Source organism: Natator depressus, chromosome 25, assembly GCF_965152275.1.
Source record: "Natator depressus isolate rNatDep1 chromosome 25, rNatDep2.hap1, whole genome shotgun sequence".
NCBI lineage: Eukaryota > Metazoa > Chordata > Testudines > Cheloniidae > Natator > Natator depressus.
The window spans coordinates 5,771,703-5,799,167 of record NC_134258.1 but is presented as its reverse complement, the minus strand read 5'-3'; the positions used below and the strand labels follow the sequence as shown (position 1 = coordinate 5,799,167).

The 27,465-nt window shown below is 45.0% G+C and overlaps 1 protein-coding gene across 1 annotated transcript in view; it reads left to right on the top strand.

Moving 5' to 3' along the window:
* BTBD2 (BTB domain containing 2) overlaps nt 1-25,028 on the top strand; it is a 42,919-nt gene extending 17,891 nt beyond the window's left edge. The window contains exons 4-9 of the mRNA XM_074939823.1: nt 4,539-4,644; nt 5,426-5,623; nt 8,867-9,059; nt 11,348-11,435; nt 18,006-18,152; nt 21,896-25,028. Coding sequence (XP_074795924.1) covers nt 4,539-4,644; nt 5,426-5,623; nt 8,867-9,059; nt 11,348-11,435; nt 18,006-18,152; nt 21,896-22,057 — 894 coding nt within the window. The 3' untranslated portion in view covers nt 22,058-25,028. The remainder of the gene's footprint in view (nt 1-4,538; nt 4,645-5,425; nt 5,624-8,866; nt 9,060-11,347; nt 11,436-18,005; nt 18,153-21,895) is intronic.
* Nucleotides 25,029-27,465: the final 2,437 nt, after the last annotated feature.

The following is a 27,465-nucleotide window of genomic DNA, read 5'->3' as shown; positions in this document are numbered from 1 at the left end:
GTAATGGGCACTTAGGTGAACGTCGTTGTCCCTGAGCTTGATTGCTGGGTGATTGCTGCTGCGCTCCCTGTTCTGTTCTGTTCTAGGTGCTGGTCATGAATAAGGGCTGTCTTTCTGCATGCCCTCCTAGGTTGGCTCTGTTTTCTTCTTTGAATCAGAGCTTCCTCTTATTACATTTTCCCCATACCACACTCAGGTCAAGTTGGTACTGGGACGTATGGACTGCTAGATTCTACCTCACTGTCTGGGATATGGCCTGATGTCCACTCTGAGATGCTTTTCTCCTGATCCCCTCAAATCAGGTTATGTTGTACCTGCATCTTGGCTCCTGTCTGATTCATGGATTCCTCTAGGGATGAAACAGTCATAGAAGTCCTAGGGATTAGCACCCTAGCCCTTTTGGCCATTTGGGCTAAGCTGCCTGAGGTCTCCAAGACCAGAAGTCATTGTCCTGAGCTGGAAAGAGACTTTTTTGTTAGATCTGTTTCCAAAGACTCCCGGCTTTGTCAGCAGCTGTTACCTCGTTTTCCATTTTTTCAGTGAATGGGAGAAGGAAGAGATTACAAACAGTCCTTCTCAGGAAGACCTCTCATGGTCATCTTCATGCAATGATTTTGTGTTGTCCGCATCTGGGTCCGCACTGGATGACTGCAGAGATTGCCAGGGCAGGATAAAACTTTGTCCTACAGTAATTTCTTCATTTGCAGTCATAGATGTCCCTCTGCAGTATAGGAAGAAGGGGTTCTCGTTGTATTAAAGTCTCAGAAGACAAAAGATATTGGATACCAAAGTGTCCATTGTCTCAGCAATACACTGGTTACTGAAGTTTCAGATGGACACATTGGCTTTCCATGTTCCTTTTTCCATTTCCACAAGATTCGTTCCTGGCTCTTGACTTAAAGCACCCTTCCCATCTTGTGATCTACCTAGATGATCAGAAACATCTTCCATTCTGTGTGGGAGACAGTAATCACTAGTATCTGTACTTTCCATTCACTCTCCATGGCCCCCCAGGCTCTTAAAATGTCTCGCAGTACTGGCAATCTTTCTGAGAAAAACAGGCATATTTATGTTGAGCTGTATCTCAATGACTAGCTGATAAGAGATTCCTGGCTCCAAGGCCAGGTCCAGTCCTTGAGCCTGGGAATCCACCTCAAAAGTCCATTTTTACCACAACACAAATAGTTTTGAAATGAGAGTTCCAGACTTTAGATTTGCAAAGGTATGTCTCCCACAAGACTGGTTGCAAATAATTATCTGGTCCTGGAGCCCCACTCATCCTCAGACAACTATGATTTGCATTTGTGACACTCCTGGTCAGATTCTGTTGGAGATCATTGCAAGGCTGGTTGAGATGACCGAGATCAACAGGGGCTTGAAAACACTATCAGTGTAGCTGAATCATCTGTTGATAGCTAGCTGTCTTCATTGTTTGTGCTTCAGAGTTGACCATAATGTGCTGGTGCCAGATGTGCTTGCAAATGTCACTGAGCAGTGAAGAAATGCAGAGTATGCTTCCAAACACTGAGACTCCTGTAAGTCTGATATGAAGCAACCTTGAGCGTGTCAAAGTCTAAGATGGCCAGGACTTGTCCACATCATTGGAAGTGCTGGCACTCAGGCCTTCCAGTGTGCTTAGCTCTGTTGCTTCACCACCGAAGAATTTGCTCAGTCACCGAGGGTGCTAAAGGAGTTGGCGGATGTGATTGCAGAACCATTGGCCATTATCTTTGAAAACTCAGGGCAATCGGGGGAGGTCCCAGAAGACTGGAAAAAGGCTAATGTAGTGCCCATCTTTAAAAAAGGGAAGGAGGAGGATCCTGGGAACTACTGGCCAGTCAGCCCCACCTCAGTCCCTGGAAAAATCATGGAGCAGGTCCTCAAGGAATCAATTCTGAAGCACTTAGAGGAGAGGAAAGTGATCAGGAACAGTCAGCATGGATTCACCAAGGGCAAGTCATGCCTAACTAATCTAATTGCCTTCTATGATGAGATAACTGGCTCTGTGGATGAAGGGAAAGCAGTGGACGTGTTATTCCTTGACTTTAGCAAAACTTTTGATACAGTCTCCCATAGTATTCTTGCCAGCAAGTTAAAGAAGTATGGGCTGGATGAATGGACTGATAAGGTGGATAGAATTCTTGCTAGATCGTTGGGCTCAACGGGTAGTGATCAATGGCTCCATGTCCAGTTGGCAGCCAGTATCAAGTGGAGTGCCCCAAGGATCAGTCCTGGGACCAGTTTTGTTCAATATCTTCATTAATGATCTGGAGGATGCTGAGGGTGCAATCCACACCAAGGTTGCAGGTGATGCTAAACTGGGAGGAGTGGTAGGTATGCTGGAGGGTAGGGATAGGATACAGAGGGACCTAGACAAATTAGAGGATTGGGCCAAAAGAAATCTGATGAGGTTCAACAAGGACAAGTGCAGAGTCCTGCACTTAGGACAGAAGAATCCCATGCACCGCTACAGACTAGGGACCGAATGGCTAGGCAGCAGTTCTGCAGAAAAGGACCTAGGGGTTACAGTGGATGAGAAGCTGGATATGAGTCAGCAGTGTGCCCTTGTTGCCAAGAAGGCTGATGGCATTTTGGGGCTGCATAAGTAGGGACATTGTCAGCAGATCGAGGGACGTGATTGTTCCCCTCTATTGGACATTGGTGAGGCCTCATCTGGAGTACTGTGTCCAGTTTTGGGCCCCACACTACAAGAAGGATGTGGAAAAATTGGAAAGCGTCCAGTGGAGGGCAACAAAAATGATTAAGGGACTGGTGCACGACTTATGAGGAGAGGCTGAGGGAACTGGGATTGTTTAGTCTGCAGAAGAGAAAAATGAGGGGGTATTTGATAGCTGCTTTCAACTACCTGAAAGGGGGTTCCAAAGAGGATGGATCTAGACTGTTCTCAGTGGTACCAGATGACAGAACGAGGAGTAATGGTCTGAAGTTACAGTGGGGGAAATTTAGATTGGATGTTAAGAAAAACTTTTTCACTAGGAGGGTGGTGAAACACTGGAATGGGTTACCTAGGGAGGTGGTGGAATCTCCTTCCTTTGAGGTGTTTAAGGTCAGGCTTGACAAAGCCCTGGCTGGGATGATTTAGTTGGGGATTGGTCCTGCTTTGAGTAGGGGGTTGGACTAGATGACCTCCTGAGGTCCCTTCCAACCCTGAGATTCTAGGATTCTGTTAAAGCAGGAAATTCTGCCATATTTCAGTTCTCTGATGCACTTGAGGTCTCAGTATTTGAAGCTGGTGTTACTAAGTTCTGTCTCAGATAGCCTTGCACAAGTCAGAGGCAGGAGGCACCAAGAGAACCAGCAGCTCCGTGAGTGCAACCCTGTCTAAGCTCCTAAGTCAAAACATCTTTTTAGCCATTATTTGTATTATGGTAGTGAATGGAGCCCCCAGCACGTTGTGGCACTATTGTGCTAGGTGCTGTTTGTATTTAGTAAGATGATCCATGCTCTGAAGAACTTAATCTAAATAGAAAAGACAAAGCATGGTGGATAGGAAGTATTCTTCAAGGTGACCTCTGCATATTCCCACATGTTCTGAATGGCTCCAAGAACCCTGATGATACTTATGCTAGGCATAGAGATGGTACCAGATGGATTCAGGATGTTGGTGCTACCCATGCTGGGCACAGAACAGCTCTGGTGCTGGGTCCTTGGCATTCAATCTGGAGACCTTGGCGCCACTTATGCTGCGCATACAGCCACTCTGAGTGTCTCCAAACCCTGAGGACTCTCGTGTGACCAGACTTAGTCCACTTACACCATTGTGAATTTCCTTACTGTAAGTAAATCGATCTATTTACACCTCTGCAAACCCTCATGTAGACAAAGTGCACTGGCACAAAGCAGAACTTTTACGAGTGCAGCTTGCTTCAGTATGTTACTGATTTCACTTGTATCAGTGTGAGTTTCACTTTGCATCAATACAGTGTCTACATTTTGGCATTTTCACTTGATGTAATGGCATCGGTGTAGTTGTACAGTGCAAATTTCATTAATGTAGATAGGCCCAATTTACTCAGGCACTATCTTCCCCCTCTTCTGATGTAGCAATCTCAATTACACTTGCTCTCAGACAAAGGAAGCCCTTCTACAAAGGGCTTTCTTACATTTAGTTTGATTCATTTTTTTTTAATGAAAGTTAAGGGTTTACCCCACTATCAGCTGACATGTTGAACCTGACTTGTCCCTGTCTCTGCTGCCTGCAAAGTTCTAGTTAACATAGTGCTAGTTAACAGGACTCTTCAAAGTCTCTTTCTAACTTGATGTAACTCTTGAGTGAAGATGTATTCAGCTAAATTGGAGCCAAGTTTTTTTCCAGTATGTGTATTGTTACTTTTCCTTAACTAGCTGTGAAAGGCTAAGCTATGTTGTCTGTGTCATGAATTCACTTGGTTTGCAAACTAGTGGCAAATCCAGTAATTGGAGAAAGATGCTTTAAAATAAAATATCCTTGATTGGTTGCAAATAAGGAACTGAGAACAACTTTTTCTTTGCATTAATGATGGATGCTTCGTTGTTAGGCAAGACTATTTGATGAACCCCAGCTGGCCAGCCTGTGCCTAGAGAACATAGACAAGAACACATCAGATGCCATCAATGCCGAGGGGTTCACAGACATTGATTTAGGTAAGCTTTGTTTCCTTTCTGCAGACTCTTGTTACAAGCTTGACTTTTAGATTACACAAGTTTCTTTACCTGGCAGTTTGTCCTTTTTGGTTTGGCCCTAGCTGTCTAGGGACAACTTCTCAAGGGACTGGAACTGACAGTCCCTGGGCATAAGCATATAGGGGCAGGGGATTCTCAGCAGAACTCTTAGAACTAGACACTGGCATTCACATCCCTTTGCTCTATAGGGCTGTGACACTTTGATCTCTAGGGCATAATACAAAGCCTATCCCTTTTGTTGCTGTTGGCTGGTGAAGGGTGGGTGTAACATACCCTCTGTGGGAGGAGTTGGCAGTGCTTTGACTTGAAACAAGATTCAGGTGTTAAATATTTATGTCCAGAGACATTGTAGTATGCACGTTTCATAAATGGAACTTAAAAGTCAAAATATTCACTTTCTCTTGCTAATGGGCTAAACTGTCAAATTAAGGCATGGATAATACAAACTTTTTGGCTCTTATCCTGTTTATGTTCCAGTTTGACTTGTAGGTAACCAGAAATCCCTTTTACTGTGCAGCAGTAAATGTTGTGTCCACTCTGTAGGCACTGCTTGCTGTTGCAGTGGCATGCCTACTCGTGGAATTACTCGTCAGGTTGTGGGCGTACAGCGCTTGGGAGCAGCCCCGCAGTTCTGAATTCCGACGCCTTTCCTCGCCTTGGGATTCTGCATTGGGAACTTTGGCCACTTAAAAATCAGGACATATGGGTCAGTGCCTAAAGTTGTTGCTGTCCTGCCTTACAGACACCCTGGTTGCGGTGCTGGAGCGGGATACCTTGGGGATTCGGGAGGTTCGTTTGTTTAATGCAGTGGTTCGCTGGTCGGAGGCAGAATGTCAGCGGCAGCAACTTCAGGTGATTCCAGAGAACAAGCGGAAAGTACTGGGCAAAGCGCTTTCTCTTATTCGCTTCCCATTGATGACTATTGAGGAGTTTGCAGCAGGTAACTGAATAAAGGCGCTTCTGGGAGACCTGGTCTCCACTTCCAAATCTTAGAGGATCAAGTATATTTTAAAAAAAGGACTTTCATAGAATATCCAAAACTGCTCAAAATACTTGTTAGATATTTGTTGTTGGACATCAAAAGCTACAGTTTATCAGTAATTCAGTTTTAAACATCCCATGGAGAACCTAAGATCAGTAGCTCTCTAAAAGTTAAATCCTGTTGTTTCTGCATATTATCTGTGTTTTTACTACTGACTACATGAAAAAGGAAATAACATAATATCTGAATAGGAATATACTTTTCCTGTTCCCTTGAAAGAGTAGACTGCAAAAAGTACTAACATTTAATATTGAACTGTGGTGGTAATGGTGGTGTATCCTATTCTGAAAGGTGACTTACAAAGGGAGGAGGAATTGTAAGCCATTCAGGCTTTCATCATAAAGAAACACAAGAATCACTTTTCTGCTTCCCACAGAAGGGTCAGGAATATCTAGTGTTGTCATCCCTGTTTTGCTAATGGACTCTCCAGAGTAGACACCTGGAATGGAAGCTTTCTCAGCCCTCAGTTGAAGGGAGAGAGGTGTTAGTTATTTCACAAATAACACTTTCCCTAAGCCTCCGTCACGAGTGCAAGTTAAAAAGATGTTCCCTTGGTTTAAACAATCTGACTAAAAATGTCTTCCTTTCTCACTTGCCCACTTGTCTCGTGTGATTTCTTATCTCAGAGGTTCTCCAGTCCTCCAGGGAGTAAAGTCAACCTGATGTTTCTGGGGGGGGGAGAAAAAAAAAAGGGAAAAAAAAAACAAGCAGAAGAGCCATTTAGAAACATCGAGAAGTCCCCATTCTACATTATAAAAAGCAGAAGGGGGCACGAACACAACTTTTTTGGGGGGGGGGGTAGGTCCGTTCTTAGGAGGGGGTGGCTTCCATTCCTTGATGATGAATTTTGACCTCTGAAAAATAAAGTTGGTAATAACGACAGCCACAATAACCAAAAAAGTGTGTAATGTATATTTAAAAAGATGGATATACTAAAAATCAGCAGAAATGGCCATGCTGCCTGTGACTTGGACGTTGACTGACATGCTGACCCTTTTGTTGGTCAGAGATTCAGTCCATTCTCACTGAGTGGCTCAATCCTGTTGGTCTGCTGTACATATTTAATGGCTTTCCTCCACCTTGAAGTTGATATCCATGGTCACAATGTGCAGTTTGTTCCTTTATGTTTGAACCACTGCTTAGTTGGGTACAGGATTGTTGCATCAATTCCAAATCTGATGTAGCATCTGGTGTGACTAAAGAAAGCACGTTTCTTCTTGATAGGGTCAAAATTCTCATCAGTAAAAGCAACAGTTTCTGCCTGTTCTGTCTTTTCCGTCTGGAAGGTGCTGGATTTTTTTTCCCCTTCAGACTTTTATGGATGACAAGTTCAGTTATGTAGGAGGCTTGCATGGGTTTTCGGTGTGCCAGGGTGAGAAGTTTGACTCTAGGGAAAGCCAGGACCTCCGTTCTGTGGTCTGTTATGACTGCTTGTTTGAGCTGTGGCCTGTCCAATAGCAGGGAAATCACTGTTGCTGTCTTGTTTTGAGATTACATATAGGAAATGTTCTTCCTGTGTCCATTCCAGTCTTTAAAATATCCTAACAATTTATACCGTCCAGCCCCTCCTTCAATAAGGATGAATAACTTGGATTTGCTGCACTTTTGTCCTCTAAACTAACATTGTCAGAGCAAGGCCTCTTGCGTCTGTGTCAACCAAAGTGGAGGTGGGAAAATGGAACTGGTAGCCTATATGAGAGGATTTTGGAAGCTGTTGGTTTCAACAAAACCAGCTTATAATTTAGTATAGAAAGTGGAGATCAACATAAATGCATCTTGGCTGGCTAGCGGGTCAGTCACACCCCATTCCCTTAGAGCAAGTAATTTGAAACATTCCAGAACCAGGAATTGTGGCAACTGGGTATGTTCAGACATGATCTGTTTGCAGTAATTTTTTGCTGATCAAGGTGTCTGTAAAGCCATTTAAATGTTAACCATACATATTTCTTTAAATTGTATTTCATCCTTGTCTCTTGCAGTCATGTGCCATCTTACACCTGACTTTCAAGACTATTTAAAGGGGCACAGTTAATTTACAAGTCACTGAATGTAACCAATCATAGTTACAAACAACACTTAGGATGACTAACTGGAAAAGAGGTGGAGATTTTTTTTTGTGCATTTGACAGCAACTTTGTGTGTAATCAACTTCATTGTTGGGTGTTCTCTCTCTCTCACTCACACACAGAAGTTTCTTTTAAACACAGTACCAGAAAAGCTACTCTGCAAGGAATTAGTCAGGACATGCTATTTAAAGGGTGCTTTGGCAGCAACTGGAACCATTCAATTAAACTTTCTGGAAATTGATTGAGTTCAGTGTCCCTTTAGAAGGAATACCTAAGATGACTGTAACAGAAAGATAAGAGGAATTTTTTGGGTTTATAGTTTATGTAGCACTTTCTGTAGACTGTTTAACTATAGTCAGTTTTCTTTGTCTATATGAAAGATGCATACTGCAACAGGCAGAGAAATGTGGTATTTTTTTTTTAAAGTGGGAACAAAATCCCCCAGAATTGCAGGGAGTTCACAGGTGTAGGTGGTATTACCTGAAACCATGTCCATCTCAACAGTTAAAATGGGCTACCTTTCACATTGACAGCATATTTTTAATTTCGACATCTCTTCCTGCTGTACTTACCCCATTACATCATCCCATCTAGGGTCTTCACCGCAGTGGTAATAAACTAAATGAGTGTAGATCTTGTAACTGTTGCATAAAATATAAATACTGGTCTCTCAAAGGGGTAGGGTTGGGAAATTTGCTGCATGCCCTTGATATTCTTAAATGTTTATGGTAGAACTCGGGCCAATTGAATAAATAACAGCATGTTGGCTGAATGGAGGTATGTATTTATAATACATGCCAGACCGGATGCTGATGTGTAGTGTCTCAACATGTTGATGTGCAGGTAGAAAGCGGCCTGGTGTACACTGTGTTCTCAGTGAAGCTAGCTTCCTTTCCTGAGGGAATTTAAGCATGTGGGGCATTCCTGGTGTATGTTATGTAGGAATCACCTACTCGTATTCTCAGCATAAATTTGCCTTCTATTGTAAAACTTGCAGCAATTTTTGCTTTTTTTTTTTTTTTTTTTAAATTTTTTTAAGTGCTGACAGCGTTGCTCTCTGTCTGCTCCTCTGCAGGGCCTGCCCAGTCAGGAATTCTGACTGACCGGGAAGTGGTTAGCCTGTTTCTCCACTTCACTGTCAATCCAAAACCCCGAGTGGAATTCATTGACAGACCACGCTGCTGCCTGAGAGGGAAGGAGTGCAGCATCAACCGTTTCCAGCAGGTGGAGAGCCGCTGGGGGTACAGTGGGACTAGCGACAGGATCAGGTCAGTTCTGCTGCTCATCTCTTCCTGTTCTGTTGAGCTTTGAGTGGTCTTAGGCCTGGCCTACACTAAAATGTTCTACCAGGATAACTGCTGGTTAGGGTGTGGCCCTACCATGCATGCAGTTATGCTAGTGTTAAGGTGCCCTATACTGGTATAACTTAATTTGCTTTCCAAAATGGAGTAAGCTATATGTGTATAAGCTCGTTTATACTTTGTATAATAACTATGCCCATGCTGGGTGGTGGGGAGAGTTTGCTGCTTTAATTATACCTGTGTAGCTTAAAACGGCTCTACTTTCTAGTGTAGACACACCTTAAATGCACCCAGTCGTTCTTTTTGATAGAGTAAGTATCACAGACCCTTCTCTAATTGTTACCTGTAGCCTTATGCCAAATCATGGCTTGTCTTTGGGTGACTAAACAACATGTTGATTCACCAGTGCTCTGTTAAATCTGGGCCAGTTCCCTGTTGCACTAAGATCATGCACCAGCTTTTTTACTAACATCAAGCTAGCTTCTGTAATCTAACTTGCTGTAGATTCATAGATGCCAGGGCCAGAAGAGGCCATTGTGATCATCTAGTCCGACCTCCTGCATAGCAGAGGTCTGAGAACTGCCCCAGAATGAGAGCATCTCTCTCAGAACCACATCCGGTCTTGCTTTAAAAATTATCTGAAGGAGAATCTATCCCAACCCTTGATAAATTGTTCCAATGGTTAATTTCTTACTGTTATAAATTTATATCTTATTACCAGTCTGAATTTGTCTAGCTTGAACTTCCAACCATTGGATTGTTAGACCTTTCTCTGCTAGGCTGAAGAGCCCATTATTAAATATTTGTTCACCCGTAGATACTGATGAACTATAATCAAGTCACTCCTTAACCTTCTCTTTGTTAACCTAAATAGATAGACTCAAGGCGCTCAATAGCTGTAAGGCAGATTTTCTAATCCTTTAATCATTCTGTAGATTCAAGGTCATTTTAATGGGTACAGTGAAGTGAAGGCTGTCTCAATTAAAGGCTCCACTTACTGATTGCAAGCATTGTGGCCTAGTGATTAGAGCAAGGCACTGGGAGTCTAGGAGAGCTGGGCTATTCCTTTATTTGCTGCTGACTTGCAGTGACTATAGGAAGGTTGTTTAATTTGTCTGGTTTAGTTTCCGCATCATTAAAGTAGGGTAAAACCTTGTGTTGGAGAGGCTACTACAGCAGGAAACTTCTAGAGCAAAGATCTAACACTGAGAAACCTCTTGACACCTCTCTGCTTTGAGTTAAAGTTGTCTAACTTATTTTAAGTGAAAGTGTTTGACAGTGTCAGCTTCGAGGTGCACGTTGAGCCAGGCTGCTGTGCAGTTTTGGTATGCGATATTTTACACTGCTGGCAGATCAACTTTGAATGTGCCCTGGCTGTGCGTTGCTAACACGCGTTAACATTGCAGCTGTTGTCTGAGGGGGTGAGGAGGTGGTGTTGGAAATGGGGTATCCAGTTTTGGTATCCAGGGAGGAGAGAAAAGCAATCTAGTGTTTTGGCAATGGGAAGGCAGATGTATTTCCTTTTCCTCCCTGTCTTGGGGGCATGGGGTGGGGGGATGAAGATAGCTTTGAATAAGGTGGGGCGTGGGAGTTGTCAGAGTTCTTATTCTCTACCCAGGCAATCTTGACAGCAGCTAGCTGCTCCGCTGCAGATACACCGAGCAATTATGCACAAGTTTATTAACTTAATGATTCTGCTTCAGTGATCAGGTGTGAAATATTTAATGTTGACATTTAAAGTATTCTTACTTGGCTTCAAAGTGTTAATCTCATGGAGGTGAGTAGGAGCAGTTCATCTCTCTTGGCTTTATTTTCAACCTCTCCAGATTCCGGCAGACCACTGCATCAGCTTTGACTTGGTTCACATCTTAGAGGCTGTCTTTGCAGTCCTAAGGGCTAGAGAGTTCATTGTTTGTTTTTTTAATGAAAGCTCATATGTGACAATGTACATAGCCACCTAATCCCGTTTTGTGTGGGGGTCAATCTGAGCGTTAATGGTGCAGCATGAATTGCTTATGCTGTTACTATGGAAGCAGAATACAAAATTCTATTTTCCCTTAGTGCAAATCATTAACTATCAAGGATCTAAGACCTTATTGAAAAAGCACACTTAAAATACAGTACAGAATTCAGTAAGTCTTAGACCTGAAAACAAACTGTGAGCTAAGGTCACTATGCATCCTCCTTACTTTAGCAGACCAGTTTGCCATTTTTGTGCTGACTCTTCCCTGTTAACCTCTCTCTAAATCTTACAGGTTCTCAGTAAACAAAAGGATATTTGTAGTTGGGTTTGGACTGTACGGATCAATACATGGGCCGACAGACTACCAAGTAAATATACAGGTATTAAACATTCTCTCTTTACTGTACTAAACATGCCCTTTATTTGCTGCCATATAAAACTCGCTGGTGTAGCGCTCAGTGAAATATACAACAAACTTTTCAACTATACAGTTAACTCCTTTTTATAAAAAGGCGTCTTCCAGTTTTATAGAAATACTGGTTAGCTGAGCAGAGTAAAGAGACATATGGGGCCTAGGAGGATTAGCTACTTTCATAATCCTGTTTCTGTTCTGCTATAAATGGCATCCATTGTTGCGGTATCTCAGTGCTGCCATGTTGGGAGTTTAGTTCTCATAAGAATGTATAATCTGACCACATTGAGACAATTCAGGTAAACGCCTGGGTTAGGGAAACACATGTTTACACAGGCGTCCTTTGAGTGATTGCGTGTGTCATTCCACTCCCAATGTGCAAGCGCCTTTGCATGCAGTTGTCAGGAAGTTTTTTCCTCTCAGTAATACCTGTCGTGGCACCTTGTACGCTACTGCGTGGTGTATAAAGGGCCCACCCGCCCCGAGCCCTCTCAGTTCCTTCCTACTCACAGATATGAGTGTTAAAAAAAATATGTTTAGACTTTATGGAATACTTGTAGGATGCTGCCGGTATTAATCTTACTTATATTATAACTATACTATGGGATACAAATACTGAGTGTTTGCATTGCATTGCAATGGTCCTTGGAATTGCTTGGCTTACCTTAGCAAGTACCGTGTTCATTGTAAATTAATTGTAGACAGTTTTCTAGATTCATAGCTTTAGTACATACCTAATGGTGTAGTGAGTGTAGGTGTTTCCTCAGTCCCCAGTTGGGTTTTTTCACGTTGTGTGGGACTGAGGGATGCCTCGGTCCCTGGGCTTCAAGCTCTGTCTCTCGTGGTAGGCTGAGGCCCGTGAGCAACCCACACTCAAGCTGCTGAAAGCGTTTCGGGGAAGCTCATATTCAGGGTTGTTGCCAGATCTGCAAAGACTTTAAGCCTTGGATGAGGAAAGACGGAAGCTAGGTTAAAGTTTTGGCTCATGGAGGTGCTCCTTTGGCTCAGCAGTGGTCTCGGGCACTGTTGGGAGCAGCTCCCCCTTGGTCAGCAGAGGGATAATAGTCCTCCTCTGAATCAGAGATTTGCTCCTTTGTTTCCCAGTGTGGGAGCCAGTTTCACTACTCTCCACCAAGGCACTGCTAGGGAACCTTCAACGGGAGTGCCATCAAGTGTGTGGCCAGGGAGTTCCTGGCACCCACCTCCGTCCGGTGGCCTTTTTGAAACCCGTGGGGTTCCCCCCTGGTTTCTAGGTCATATGAGGCATTCCTGCTCTGTGTCATTGGAGAGAGGTGGGGAGTCTACTCGCCAGGCACCGCCTGTTCCTGAGTCCAGTACAAGCAGCAAGAGGCAGTTCACAAAGACCCTTCTGGACAGCTACTGGAGGAGCCTGTGCTGGCCTCTTCTTCGTCCTCTCCTGATAAGGCAGTCTGCTCGGGATGTTTCACCTGCCCCCAATGACTGACTGAACCAAGAGCTGCGAAAGAGGGTGGCCTTAAGCCTGGAGATCGTGGTGGAGGAGGTTAAAGAATCCTCACACCGCCTTGTTGACATTTTGGCCACAGCAGGGCCTTTATGAGTGGCCTTACCTATTAATAAGGTGATTATGGACCCTGCTAAGGCTCTCTGGCAGACCCCCTTTATCTCTTCCCTGCCTCAAAAAAGCGACAAACATAAATATTCTGTTCCGTCCCAGGAGTCTGAATGTCTCTATTCTCATCCCCCCACCCTGCCATCCTCTCTGGTGATATCCACAGCTAGTGAAAGGGAACAACAGGGGCAACCCCTGAATCGAAGGACAGGAAAAAACTAGATCTGTTGAGTAGAAAAGTTTATGCTACGTGGGGATTGCAGTTCAGGACTGCCAATCAGCGAATGCTTTTGGGCTGGTACGATTTGAGTGTCTCTAAACATTAGAGACTTTTAGAGTACAAAATGATGGGGTCTAAATTAGCTGTTACTCCAAGATCTCTTTCTTGAGTGGTCATTGTGGATAGTTCTCCGAAAACATAGTCTCAGGATGCAGTGGCAGTCAAAAAACTGAGCAATGTTAGGAACCATTTGGAAAGGGATCGATAATAAGACAGAAAATATCATAATGGTACACCCATATCTTGAATACTGCATGCAGATCTGGTTGCCACATCTCAAAAAAGATACGTTGGAATTGGAGAAGGTACAGAGAAGGGCAACAAAAATGATTACGGGTATTACTTCTGTATGACAAGAGATTAAGACGACCTGGGACTTTTGAGCTTGGAAAAGAGGTGACGAAAGGTGGGGTGGAATATGATGGGTCTATAAAATCTTGGCTGGTGTGGAGAAAGTGAATAAGGAAATGATATACAAAGGAGTAAATAACACAAGAACTAGGGGTCACCCAGTTAAATTAATAGGCAGCAGGTTTAAAACGAACAAAAGGAAGTATTTCTTCACATAATGCACAGTCAGCCTGTGGAACTCATTGCCAGGGGATGTTGTGAAGGGCAAACGAATAACTGAGTTCAAAACAGAACTAGATAAAATCATGTAAGATAGGTCTATCAATGGCTATTAGCCACGATGGGCAGGGATGAACCCCATGCTCTGGGTGTCCCTAGCCTCATTGCCAGAAGCTGGGACTGGATGATGGGATGGATTACTTGATTGCCTGTTCTCTTCATTCCCTCTGAAGCACCTGGCATTGGCCGCTGTCAGAAGACAGGATACTGGGCTAGACAGACCATTGGTCCAACCCTGCATGGCCTTTCTTACGTTCTTCTGAGCGTGGGACTCTGTTTCAGAGTTCATAGACATGCTTCCAGAGGACATTAGGCAGGAGTTCTTGTTGATGAGAAGAAATATGTAACAAGATCTTTGTTGCAGGCTGTGCTGGGTGCATTGGACTTTGTGGCTAGATCCGTGACTTCTGCAGTGGCAAGGCTGGTGTGCTCAGGCTTCCACAAGAGTCCAATAGACTTTACAAGACCTGCCCTTTGAAGTGTCTTTATTGTTTTCAGAGAAAACTGACTCTAAGATCCATGGCTTGAAGGACTCTAGGTCTGTCTACTTTAAAGTCTTTGGGGCCGTACGCACCAGCCCCATCCAAAAAGCACTTTCACCTATAAACAGACTCACTGTTACTCTGCTCCTGCTTCTCAGCAGGGCCTGCAGAGAAAGAAGAGTAGGGGTTATAGACCTAGAACACCCCCTCCATCTGTCTCTGCATCAGTGCCTGCTCCATCTTGATGCCTAGTGGGTGCTAAACAGCTATTTGGCTGTCCTGCCAGATTCCATTTTCCCTATATTTGCAAACCGCTTTTCCCACTTCATCAGTGCTTGGTTCTGGATTACTTCAGACCGCTGGGTATTAAGATCTATGGAAGTAGAATATACAGATCAGTTTGTTTCTGCTGCTCCCTCCCCATCCCTCTTCAGGAGCCACTCTCACAAGGAGCTCTTCCTCCAGCAGGTTCAACCTATCCTTTGGTCATAGAGGAGGTTCCCCAGAGGGAAGTGATTTTAGTCCGAAAGCAAAGGGAGGTCTCAGATCAGTTTTGGACCTGCATCAGGTCAACAGATCTCTCAAAAAGAAAGTTTAGCTTGGTCACTCGGGCTTCCATTATCTCTCCCTGGATCCTGGTACGCTGTCCTCGATTGAAAAGATGCCTACTTTCACGTGGCAATTTATCAAGGTTACAAAGTGTTTTGGGTTTGTAACAAAGCAGTCCTGTGACCAGTTCACGGTGCTTCCTTTTGGCCTGTCAGCAGCTCCCTGGGTTTTCACAAAATGTATGTCTGTGATAGCTGCTTTCCTGATGAGGCTAGGAGTACAGGACTGCTCTTACCTGGGCAACTGGCTAGTCAGAGGCTGATCCGGGCTCAGGTACTGTCCAGCGTACATCTTATCCAGTCAACTTTTGAAGCTCTAGGTCTGCCGATCAACTTCGACTAGTCTATGTAGACAGGTCTAAACAGCTTCGTTTGTCAGCCCAGCTGTTCATGGCCATAACAGACAGAATGGAGAGTCTCAAGGTCTCCTTGGAAAGAATTTCATCTTGCATAACTTCCTGCCTTCGTGTGCGTTATGACGTGGCAGGCGTTTCCCTGGTGAGCACCACAGTATCGCAAGAGGCCTCTGCGGTGTTCCTTGCACAAGTCCTATCCTGGCCATTTGTAGGGCGGCAACCTGGTCTTCAGTTTACACCTTTGCACCCCAGTGTGCCATCACTCGGTACTGCAGAGACTGTGCTAAATTTCGACAAGCTATACTCCAGTCTGTGTGCATGAACTCGGATCCCTCCTCCTACTTTATGGCCAGTGAGTGGCCAAGAGTGGAATGCAATCATGTGAAGAAGAAGAAATGGTTACTAACAGTCTGTAACTGTTGTTTTTCAAGATGTGTTGAACGTATCAATCCCACAGCTGCCCTCCTGCCCCTTTGCCTTGGGGTTGTCCAGCAGGAAGGAACTGAGGGGGCTCAGGCGTGGCTGGGCCCTTTCCGCCAGTGCACAGTGGTGTGCAGCAGCAGAGGGCACTTGAGCTGCCCCAACGGGTACCATGGAGGGAAAAATTGACGGTGAGTGTGCATGGGGCACACTCACACCAAGAGTGGGATGGACACGCGCAACACCTCTTGAGACCAACACTTGCTGAAGGTTAGTAACCATAGGGACCGAATGGCTAGATAGCAGTTCTGCAGAAAAGGACCTAGGGGTTACAGTGGATGAGAAGCTGGATATGAGTCAGCAGTGTGCCCTTGTTGCCAAGAAGGCCAATGGCATTTTGGGCTGTGTAAGTAGGGACATTGTCAGCAGATCAAGGGACGTGATTGTTCCCCTCCATTCGACATTGGTGAGGTCGCATCTGGAGTACTGTGTCCAGTTTTGGGCTCCACACCACAAGAAGGATGTGGAAAAATTGGAAAGCGTCCAGCGGAGGGCAACAAAAATGATGAGGGGACTGGAACACTTGACTTTTATGAGGAGAGGCTGAGGGAACTGGGATTGTTTAGTCTGCAGAAGAGAAGAATGAGGGGGCATTTGATAGCTGCTTTCAACTACCTGAAAGGGGGTTCCAAAGAGGATGGATCTAGACTGTTCTCAGTGGTACCAGATGACAGAACGAGGAGTAATGGTCTGAAGTTACAGTGGGGGAAATTTAGATTGGATGTTAAGAAAAGCTTTTTCACTAGGAGGGTGGTGAAGCACTGAAATGGGTTACCTAGGGAGGTGGTGGAATCTCCTTCCTTTGAGGTTTTTAAGGTCAGGCTTGACAACCCTGGCTGGGATGATTTAGTTGGGGATTGGTCCTGCTTTGAGCAGGGGCTTGGACTAGATGACCTTCTGAGGTCCCTTCCAACACTGATATTCTGTGAAAGATTCCCTTAAAATGTAGTATAAACCAAAACAATGAGAGGGTGGGGTGATGTGGTGGTAATGCACAGATGGGCACTTGTTGGACTGAGCAGCATTATCTGTGGTTTTACCACAATCAGTCCTGGCGTTGTTCCAGAACAGTACCAGTAGGCAGTTAGCTCATCACCTAGTCTGTTCTTTCAGTGCAATCACTTTGCAAAGTGCTCTAGGATCCATTTGGAAGAAGTGAGTTGGAATGGCACATTAATACCTGGCTCAGGAAAGTTGAACACTGCTTATCCTCTGGGGTTGGGTACCTCAGCTTCAAATCAAACCATAGCAATCAAAAGAGCGATTGTAAAGAAACGTATCTCCAGTTCCATTGACAAAAGGGCAGGAAGTACATAAGCTCCATCTGACCAGCGAAGAAAGCATTTGCATTGAAGGGTCTCTTACTGAGAACACTGTCCTCAGTCCCCCGTCTCCCCCCAGCTCCAGACTAGAGACCTAAGCAAGAATATCCCAGCTGAAATCAACTATCAAGTTGCAGTGTAAAGGGAGAGAAGGTCTCAAAGATTGCTGGGATCCAAACCTGTGCGACTGTGTAGATCCATATCTGTATTTAAATTGGACCCAGAAATAACTGGAAACCAGTGCAGGATACCTAGCACTATGGAGTCTCATACGTCACTAAATCACCTAGTCCCAATGACCCCCGTTTTGTTCTGATTAAACAGTTCTCTTTGCGAGGCATATTCAGTCTTGTCAAGTACTGTTTGTCCCTGTCTACGAGTTCACTCTAATTTTATAACAGTGAACTTGACTCAAACAAAAGGCCCCTTAAATCTGAGTATGGAAGGCATTAGGAGGGCTCCTCTTCAGAATCTTGTCCCCTGTCGTTTCCCTGTACTGACTTGTGTTGATGCGTTTGCATTTCAGTGTCGTTGTATTTTTCTAAAAGGTCTGACTGGTGGAGTCGGCACACTTAACGCAGCTAACAAATCTGTACCAAAGAAGCCTGTGTAAAGCTACCTTATCTCTCTTCACCAGTCCAGAGAAGTGTTTAGATAATGAAGAACTGCGCTAATGGGCCTAATGTGCAACTCAGAGAGGAAATAACTAAATTAAATGCCAATCCCATCTTTTTTTTTTTTTAAATAAGCTAATTACACAGATGTTTACTTTTCTTATCCATCTTCCAGATCATCCACACAGACAGCAATACAGTACTGGGTCAAAATGACACTGGGTTCAGCTGTGATGGATCCTCCAGCACTTTCCGGGTCATGTTTAAAGAGCCTGTTGAGATTTTACCCAACGTCAGCTATACAGCCTGTGCGACACTAAAGGTACTGTAATGGGGCTCTAGCTGCAGTATGTGTATGGGAGGGAGGATTAATGGGTTTGCTGGTCTCGTGGGAAGTAACGTTGATCCTGTTTTTAGACCTCCAGGGTCTCTTCCTGTTCTTTGAAATTTCGCACTTATTGTTTAGCTCCTTACCAATATGCAAGTGGCATGTCAGGGGTTAACATTCAGAGTTAGTTTTGTTTAGTAAATGTTTGTTTGTTTAGTTTGTTTGTTTGTTTAGTCTGCAGAAGAGAAGAATGAGGGGGGATTTGATAGCTGCTTTCAACTACCTGAAAGGGGGTTCCAAAGAGGATGGCTCTAGACTGTTCTCAATGGTAGCAGATGACAGAACGAGGAGTAATGGTCTCAAGTTGCAATGGGGGAGGTTTAGATTGGATATTAGGAAAAACTTTTTCACTAAGAGGGTGGTGAAACACTGGAATGCGTTACCTAGGGAGGTGGTAGAATCTCCTTCCTTAGAGGTTTTTAAGGTCAGGCTTGACAAAGCCCTGGCTGGGATGATTTAACTGGGAATTGGTCCTGCTTCGAGCAGGGGGTTGGACTAGATGACCTTCTGGGGTCCCTTCCAACCCTGATATTCTATGATTCTATGAAATGTTTGCTAGGCAAGCTAATGGTGCTGGCTGCATTAGTGCTGAAATTGTGTTTTTCTGGCCAGTGTAGATAGTCTTGGTTTTGTGAATTTATTTATAGTTATGCGCATTCTACACTAAGGAAGCAGTATCAGTACATACTGTCAAGAACTGATAACATTGTTATATGGGTTAAATGATGCAACAATGGCCCTGTATACACTAGAGTTCAAACGTAGAAGCAGTTTTTGAAATGGGAAAGGGGCCTTCATTCTACCTTAGATCTTATGAAAGGCTTGTTCAAAATCTTCCTGTAGCTACTTTCACCCTTAGTCTTTCTATTTAGTTTGTAAACTCTTCAAGGCAGGTGGCTTTTCATGTGTGTCTGCACAGCCCCTAGCATAGTGGGCCCCTGATCTTGGGTGAGACTTCATGGTGTTACTGGAATACAGTTGTATGCAAGGTCTTTATTGTCTCAGTGCTAGGAATACTTAGGTGCAGCTAGTTTTCAATCTGAGAATCCTCTTTGCATGTGAGTCTCTTTGTGTATGCATACATACTGACAGAACACATGGGAAAGCCTCGAAAACTTGTCTCTGGTCCTAACAGTGCCCCAATTCCCTGTGGGAACATAGAAATGTAAATCTAGCCATGTGCTTCAGGTGAGACCAATTAAGCGTGGTCATAATGGGTCAGTAGTTGGATGGGTGATGGAAAATCCGGTATTGCATGAAATGATTTAATAGTGTGGACATTGACTAGTGTTTGAATACTGTTAATGGGCAACATGGCTCTTGGAGGTCTCTTTCAGATGAGAATACCAGGGTTGTGAGCATTTGTCATACAGCTCTTGGAACTTTTTACAAGACTACCTAATTCTGAGTTCTCTTCAACTGGGCAGTGTTTTCTTCACTACAGGAAGCCTATGGCAGAGGGGATGTACAGCAGTGCTACTCAAAGTGGTGGTCCGTGGACTGGTGCCGGTCCGCGAGCCATCGGTTGCCAGTCTGCGCGCACATAGGGGAAAAAAACAAAAGTTGCCAGTCCCCCACATCAGATAGCTTGAGAAGCACTGCTGTACAGGAAGAAGTGACAAGACTTCACAATAGCTAGAGAGAGTAGGGGGGAGGGAATGGAAGATATAAGAAAGGTTGAATATGGGGTACAGGACGGATAGTGGAGTTGGTGGAAGGCAGGGAGAGAAAAGCTGGACGAGCACAAGTCCGTGGGGCCAGATGCACTGCATCTGAGAGTGCTAAAGGAGTTGGCGGATGTGATTGCAGAGCCATTGGCCATTATCTTTGAAAACTCATGGCGATCGGGGGAGGTCCCAGATGACTGGAAAAAGGCTAATGTAGTGCCCATCTTAAAGGGAAGTAGGAGGATCCTGGGAACTAGAGGCCAGTCAGCCTCACCTCAGTCCCTGGAAAAATCATGGAGCAGGTCCTCAAGGAATCAATTCTGAAGCACTTAGAGGAGAGGAAAGTGATCAGGAACAGTCAGCATGGATTCACCAAGGGCAAGTCATGCCTGACTAATCTAATTGCCTTCTATGATGATAACTGGCTCTGTGGATGAAGGGAAAGCAGTGGATCTGTTATTCCTTGACTTTAGCAAAACTTTTGATACAGTCTCCCATAGTATTCTTGCCAGCAAGTTAAAGAAGTATGGGCTGGATGAATGGACTGATAAGGTGGATAGAATTCTTGCTAGATCGTTGGGCTCAACGGGTAGTGATCAATGGCTCCATGTCCAGTTGGCAGCCGGTATCAAGTGGAGTGCCCCAAGGATCGGTCCTGGGACCAGTTTTGTTCAATATCTTCATTAATGATCTGGAGGATGGTGTGGATTCCACCCTCAGCAAGTTTGCAGATGACACTAAACTGGGAGGAGAGGTAGATACACCTGAGGGTAGGGATAGGATACAGGGGACCTAGACAAATTAGAGGATTGGGCCAAAAGAAATCTGATGAGGTTCAACAAGGACAAGTGCAGAGTCCTGCACTTAGGACGGAAGAATCCCATGCACCGCTACAGACTAGGGACCGAATGGCTAGGCAGCAGTTCTGCAGAAAAGGACCTAGGGGTTACAGTGGATGAGAAGCTGGATATGAGTCAACAGTGTGCCCTTGTTGCCAAGAAGGCTGATGGCATTTTGGGCTGTGTAAGTAGGGGCATTGCCAGCAGATCGAGGGACGTGATTGTTCCCCTCTATTGGACATTGGTGAGGCCTCATCTGGAGTACTGTGTCCAGTTTTGGGCCCCACACTACAAGAAGGATGTGGAAAAATTGGAAAGAGTCCAGCGGAGGGCAACAAAAGTGATTAGGGGACTGGAACACGTGACTTTTATGAGGAGAGGCTGAGGGAACTGGGATTGTTTAGTCTGCAGAAGAGAAGAATGAGGGGGGATTTGATAGCTGCTTTCAACTACCTGAAAGGGGGTTGCAAAGAGGATGGATCTAGACTGTTCTCAGGGGTAGCAGATGACAGAACAAGGAGTAATGGTCTCAAGTTGCAGTGGGGGAGGTTTAGGTTGGATATTAGGAAAAACTTTTTCACTAGGAGGGTGGTGAAGCACTGGAATGCGTTACCTAGGGAGGTGGTGGAATCTCCTTCCTTAGAAGTTTTTAAGGTCAGGCTTGACAAAGCCCTGGCTGGGGTGATTTAGTTGGGGATTGGTCCTGCTTTGAGCAGGGGGTTGGACTAGATACCTCCTGGGGTCCCTTCCAACCCTGAGATTCTCTGATTCTATGACAGGGGGGTTGGGTGCAAAGAAGTAATGAATAAAATGAGTAACAGTAGCTGCCCAGTGAGTGTGCGAATTAGCGGTGGAGGTCTGTGCTTGGCTTTTTTGAGCCTTCCCCTTGGAAAAGGAAAACCATCTCTGAAGCAAGTCAGCGTCAAAACCTTGGACTGCAGAAAATAGCTGCTTGCTGTTGGTGTCTTAAAATATTTGAGATTTAGTAGCGGTGAGTTGCCGAGCGTCCTTGGCCCTGAGCACTTCGCAGAGCTGTAGGGATGCTCGTCACCTGGCAAGATCAGACCCTGAGTTCGTGACGGAGCTGCTGTAAGCAGCCTGGTTTCGCTCTGGCCTGGCTGTATTCCCTCTTACTAATGGGCTTGCCCCCTGTTTTCTGTCACTAATGCAGGGTCCAGATTCTCACTACGGAACCAAAGGACTGCGTAAAGTGATCCATGAATCACCAACAACAGGAGCCAAAACATGCTTTACGTTCTGTTACGCGGCTGGGAATAACAACGGCACGTCTGTGGAGGATGGACAGATCCCAGAGATTATCTTCTATACATAGTGCAGCTGTTGGAATCAGCTGTGTTGGAGGAACTTTTGTCTCCCCTTCTCCCTCTCTCCCACGCCCTTCCAAACAAAATCTCTGGCTGAATTCAGCAATGCCAGTGGGAGCCACTCTAGCCAAAGGTCTCGGTAAAATAATTGTAAAGCTCATGTTTTGCCTTGTGCTAGTGATGCTGCTGCTGCCACCCCCATGTACAGACTAACTGGTTTACTGGTGTCATTTATAGGTTGCCTGTGGCTAGTAACTCTTCATTTTACTGATAACCCTCTCTAATTTCATGGGTTTTTTATTGTCATGAATGTAGATGCTTTTACATCAGCTGGAAGCATGGAAACAAGTGGCTCTCATTGTGGTTAAATTCTCCACTAGGTGACAATCCTGCAAAAAGAAAATTCATATTGAGGATCATATTGACTTTTTCTTCCTCTGCCCTACTTGGGATTGGGATGAGAGGGTTTGCCAGGTCGATTCAGCTGTGCTGCCAAAAGGGGGAGGTTTCTCAGAGAGGTTTCACTGAACATGTCTGCCATACTGCCAGGCTGTACCTATCTTTTGCTCTTTTCAGAAAATTAAGGAAACTGGTGTTCATGGAGGTTTTCCTATTTCAGCACTACGTATTGTTGGAGACCTCAGAACGGCCTCCCAGCTCCAGGAGAGAACCTCTACAGAGACCAACCAGAGTTTTACGTGGGCATTTTTGCTAATTTGAGACAGTCCTTTAAGTTGGACAGTTAGTACAACCCAACGGAAACCCCCTGGGGCTAGATGACCCTGTACGTAGGTGGAGAGGCCCAGTAGATCAGCACTTAGCACAGCACCTTTGCTACCTACATGCAGGCTCCTCTGCTCTGGCCTGGGGGTGCTTTTGCAGTTTTGTCTGTATGCTGTTTAAACAAATGGGGGATGTTAAATATCCCCTGTGCAGCGTTTAGCAGCAGGGAATCCATACTGGTAGCTGCCACGCTAACTGAATCCCTTCCACTTCGCGGTAGCAGTTGACCGTGGCTGCTTCTACCTGACAATGTGCCTCGCTTGGCTCCAGTGTAAAGTATATGGCTGCGGTCTTCAGGCACGTTGCAGCATGGCTCTTCTACTGTCTTGTTTTCTTTGCTTCACCAACTGTTCAGACTGGGTCAGAGCTCTGCTGCCAAAGAGGAAGGGGGTTTGGTGTTCAAGTGTCACTTCTTTAACCAGCAGCAGATGGAGCGGGATTTATGAAACAGAATAGAAAAGGACTGAAGAGTTTCTGCTTGTCCATGCACATTTGTCTGTCCCCTCACAGCTAGAGCCTGTTCAGTGGGTGTTTGGACAGACGGTCTCAGCATGACGCTCTTACTGGAGACTCCTGGTTGACTTAAACAAAAGCTTTCACACCAGACATCGATGGGGGTGCTTTGATGGCAAAAGAGCCTCCTCCTCTCCCCTTATCTCTGTTCAAAACTGGTTGCCTCTCGCCATAACCAGATGTGATTTCAGCTGAGCATGAGGCTGCTTTGATGGGAAGTAGCTGTGTGACTTTGTTTTGTAACTGCCTGAATGGTCCCACCCTTGCCCTGACTAGCAAAGACTAAAGGGATTTTTACTTCCCAGCAGCCTGCCGAGGAGGAGGGTATTTGAAATAAAGGCTGCCTTCCTAAGCATGGGTGGCCAAACCATTCAGAGGTGTTGGTGTGGAATTAATTAGTGCATGATGGTGTTGTCTCTGATAAGTTGAGGTTCATTAAAAAGTCTTTGTGTGTGTGTCTCTCTCTCTCTCTCCACTGCTCCAGACATGGTCTTATGACAGGGCTCCCTTGTTGCATTTGTGATAGCAGTCCCTGAGCAAAGCATTACATGCTAGTCATCCTCTACTGCAATGGATGATTTGGTGCCTGTTGCCAGTTGGGAAATAGTATCCCATTCTGACATCACCACCTCCCCTGGGCATGCCAGAGTAACCGGGTCTAGGTTCTGTGGCTGGCTGGCTGGGTAACTTTCCACCAGCCAGACAGCAAAAATAAAGATCAGGAATTAATGTCACCCAGAAATAATCCGTGTAGGTGTTAGATACTGTTGTCAGTGTGTTCTGTTCTTTAGGAAGACATTGTGAGATGTATATTGTGAGCCTGCTTGAGGGTAGGCAGTTTTTAAAATACGGCCAGTACTGAAAATGGTGGGTCCACTACTCAAGTTATTGAACCTGATTCTGTGCAATGCAAACATATTCTGAAATGGATTAACAGAATGGAGATGCTCCTTCCTCCAAGAGGGAAACTGCCTTCTGTTGGAATGTACATAGCTGACCTGCCTGCTTTTGCGCTCCTGTTTTTCCCCTCTTCTTGTCAAAGGTTGTGGGAATATGTCCATCAGGGTTCGGGGCTTCTTTGCCCATTTTATTACCTTCGGTGTAACCTCTTTGCTGTGGATATAGCACTCCCTGAGCATTTCTGTATAAAGTGGTAATAGCAGAAATGATTGGACCCTGGAAGAAGCAAATCTGCACACTGGGCCATGAAAATAGCAGGACACGTAAGACATTTAGCCTCAAGATGAGGTTGAGGTGTAGACCTACCTGGTGGCTTTTTCCTTTTAAGGCTTATGTTTTTAATACTCCCTCCTTCCAGTCTTGCTTTCAAGCCACAAGGCAGGTAGGTCGCTTTAGACTATCCTGCTGAAAAATGTTTTAAAAAGAAAAATTAAACTCTGAATAACATCTGAGCAATTTTTGTTCTTAGGGCTTTATGCGGTTTGAGGCGATTCTGTTTTTTGTAGATTCATTGTGGAACATGCCTGTCTCCAAAAGTATAAGAAGTTTCTATTGTATCATGTCACCTCAAACAGAGTTGGCAACGTCTAGACTCTAGTGCTATATTAATGAATGTATCAAATGCTCATTCAGTGTTCACGCGCTCTGCTTTTTGCCAGCTTTGTGATTTTGTATATAGGAAATCAATAAAGACATTGAGATTGTCTTTAATACAAGTTTCATGAGTGGAAGAGAGCAGCTAGCAAAACAACCTTCAACTTCAGGAGTCTGTCTTCAACCAGTGTGGGAAGAGAACTGAGATAGCTGCTGCTGGCAGGGTCCTTATCTTCCCTGGGTGCTCTAAATTGCTGTGTAAATTACTGTAAAAGTTCAACCCTTGAAGCAATGTACAAGTATATTTTCCTTTGTTCCCCTTGACATTCTGTCTTGAAGAGAACAGTGTTCAGTGAAAGAAGTTAATGCAGGGAGGTGGTGGTCTGAGAAATATGTCGGTATATACAAGAGAGAGAGAGTGAGTTGCCTTAAGTTTTCCTTTCCACCTCCCCCTCGTCTCTCTTATTTAAACCCAAGAATGCAATGATGAAGGAGCAGCTAAAAGGTCTCCAATTCCTCTCAAAGGCAGACTTCAAACTATTTGACTAAAGCCAGGTTTTACTACTGGCTCTGCCATGAACCCAGAGGGGAGGAAACAGGGCCCCCCAAGGGACTGGAAGAGAAGCCAGTGTTGGGCAGGCCTAGCTGAATAAACAAAAGGCAGCTCTAAGTGTGTCTCTTCTGGACACACCAATCCTATAGTGAGCAGGTTTTGTTTAAGGGAATTGTGTGCCCCAGGTGAGTGTGCCCAGCCCTGGACTGTTAGTGGAGGGCTTTACCTAGTCAAAGCACTGTGCAGCCATCTCTTCCCTCCAGGCCCGGGAGGCAGCTGACAAAGGCAGACTGACTTCTCCATGCTCATAAGCCTATTCAGAGCAGTAGTCAGCTTAGACCTCCTTGATTCATTCCTCCAGCATCCACAGCCTGGCAAGACCGCTCAAACCTGCTTCAGTCAAACCCCAGCACCAGCCTGGGCTGTCACTGATCAGCCTTAATACCCTTGCAATCACTCAGGCAGAGCTGGTTTGAGTCTGACAGCAGACGTCCCTGCCACATCTATTTAGACCAGGCTACTCAGACCTCAGTGGTTCAAGAGCCAAAATTAGCAATCAAAATTATCCAAAAGAGCTCCTGCACTGAGTGAAGGGCTTCATTTACTACAGTAAATTCTATATAAACAGTGTGAGGGGAAATATTCAGTTTATATATTCTCACAGCAAATAAATTTAACAGTGCATGTTGATAACTTAATTGGGTAATAATTAAATCAGTGTTTTAATAGGTGCTGCCAACAGCAGCGTGTGACACAAAAGAACCCCTTGCAGGCCTGAGCCCAGGCTATGTATCCCTGAGCCCAGGCTGGGTCCCACAAAGGTGCAGCAAATGCCCCACCTGCCCATCAGTGCTAATGCCTGTTTACATTTAAGGCAGTTACACAACTGTCTAACTGGAAATGAAGGAATTACTCCTGCCACAGTGAGATGAGATAGTAGCATCTCTGGAACACCCCCCTGGCCTTTGCTTAAAGCCAGCATATCCCCACCTTGAGCTCGTATTCCTTACACTAGACTAAAACTCCCCACTCAGTCTGTATGTAAAATGCCCTTGTGTCTGTCCAGCAGGGATAATGTAAATCAGCAGCCATGACTAGCATCTCCCGGCCAGCCCCTGTCTGAGCTGGGCAATCACCCACCTCTTGGCCTGCTCCTTCACTCATGCCCCACCCCTGCCGTTGCTTCACATGGAGGAGGCGGCATTACTGTCAAAGGCAACTCAGCACCCTGAACTCCCCCTCCCCTCGTGGCTCCTAGCAGGTTGTGCTCTAAACTCATACTTTTCCCTGCTCTTGTCAGTCCTGCAGGGGCCGGTCTGCCTCCAGTTGGTAGATGTATGAGAACAATACACCCAGGGCTTGGGGTGTTCTGCTAAGCCTTGATACAAATTTCTATATGCTGGTGCAATCTGTTAATGGTCCCACAGGCCATTGCCTTCTCACAGCATCACCCCAAAATAAATCCTGATGGAAACTGGGGGGGGTTGGATTTTTTTTTTATTTTTTTTTTAAAAAGCCCCTAAATTCTATGGCTTCCAGGAAGCATCAGAGAAATGTAAATACCAGGTCTGTACACTTATTTAAAGCCATAACTAAACTTGCACTGGAACCCCCACCCTTCTGCTTTGGAGCTACACAAATACAGACTCTTGCCATGTGAGTATAGTGTCCCACTGCTCCCTGGGGCAGGAAGAGAGTCAGAAGACAGAGTTGGGCAAATGCCCTGGCCTCTTTCCCTTTTATTTCCTCGTAAGCCTGCAGGAGGTTTGTCTGAAAAGACAGATGGCAAATGGCAGTCAAAGTACGCACATGCACCCACTCACATACATACTTTTATTTTACACCTTCGGGGACTGGAAGTACAGTTCCAGTGAAGATTTAAGGCGGTTTCATTTGCATTGTTTGGGAAACAAGGTCAAACATTGCACATAACTAAATACCATACAAAGGTCCTGATTTGGTGGAATTCATTGAGTTGTCAAGAACCAAGCGCTCTCTAGCAGCTGGCTGTGC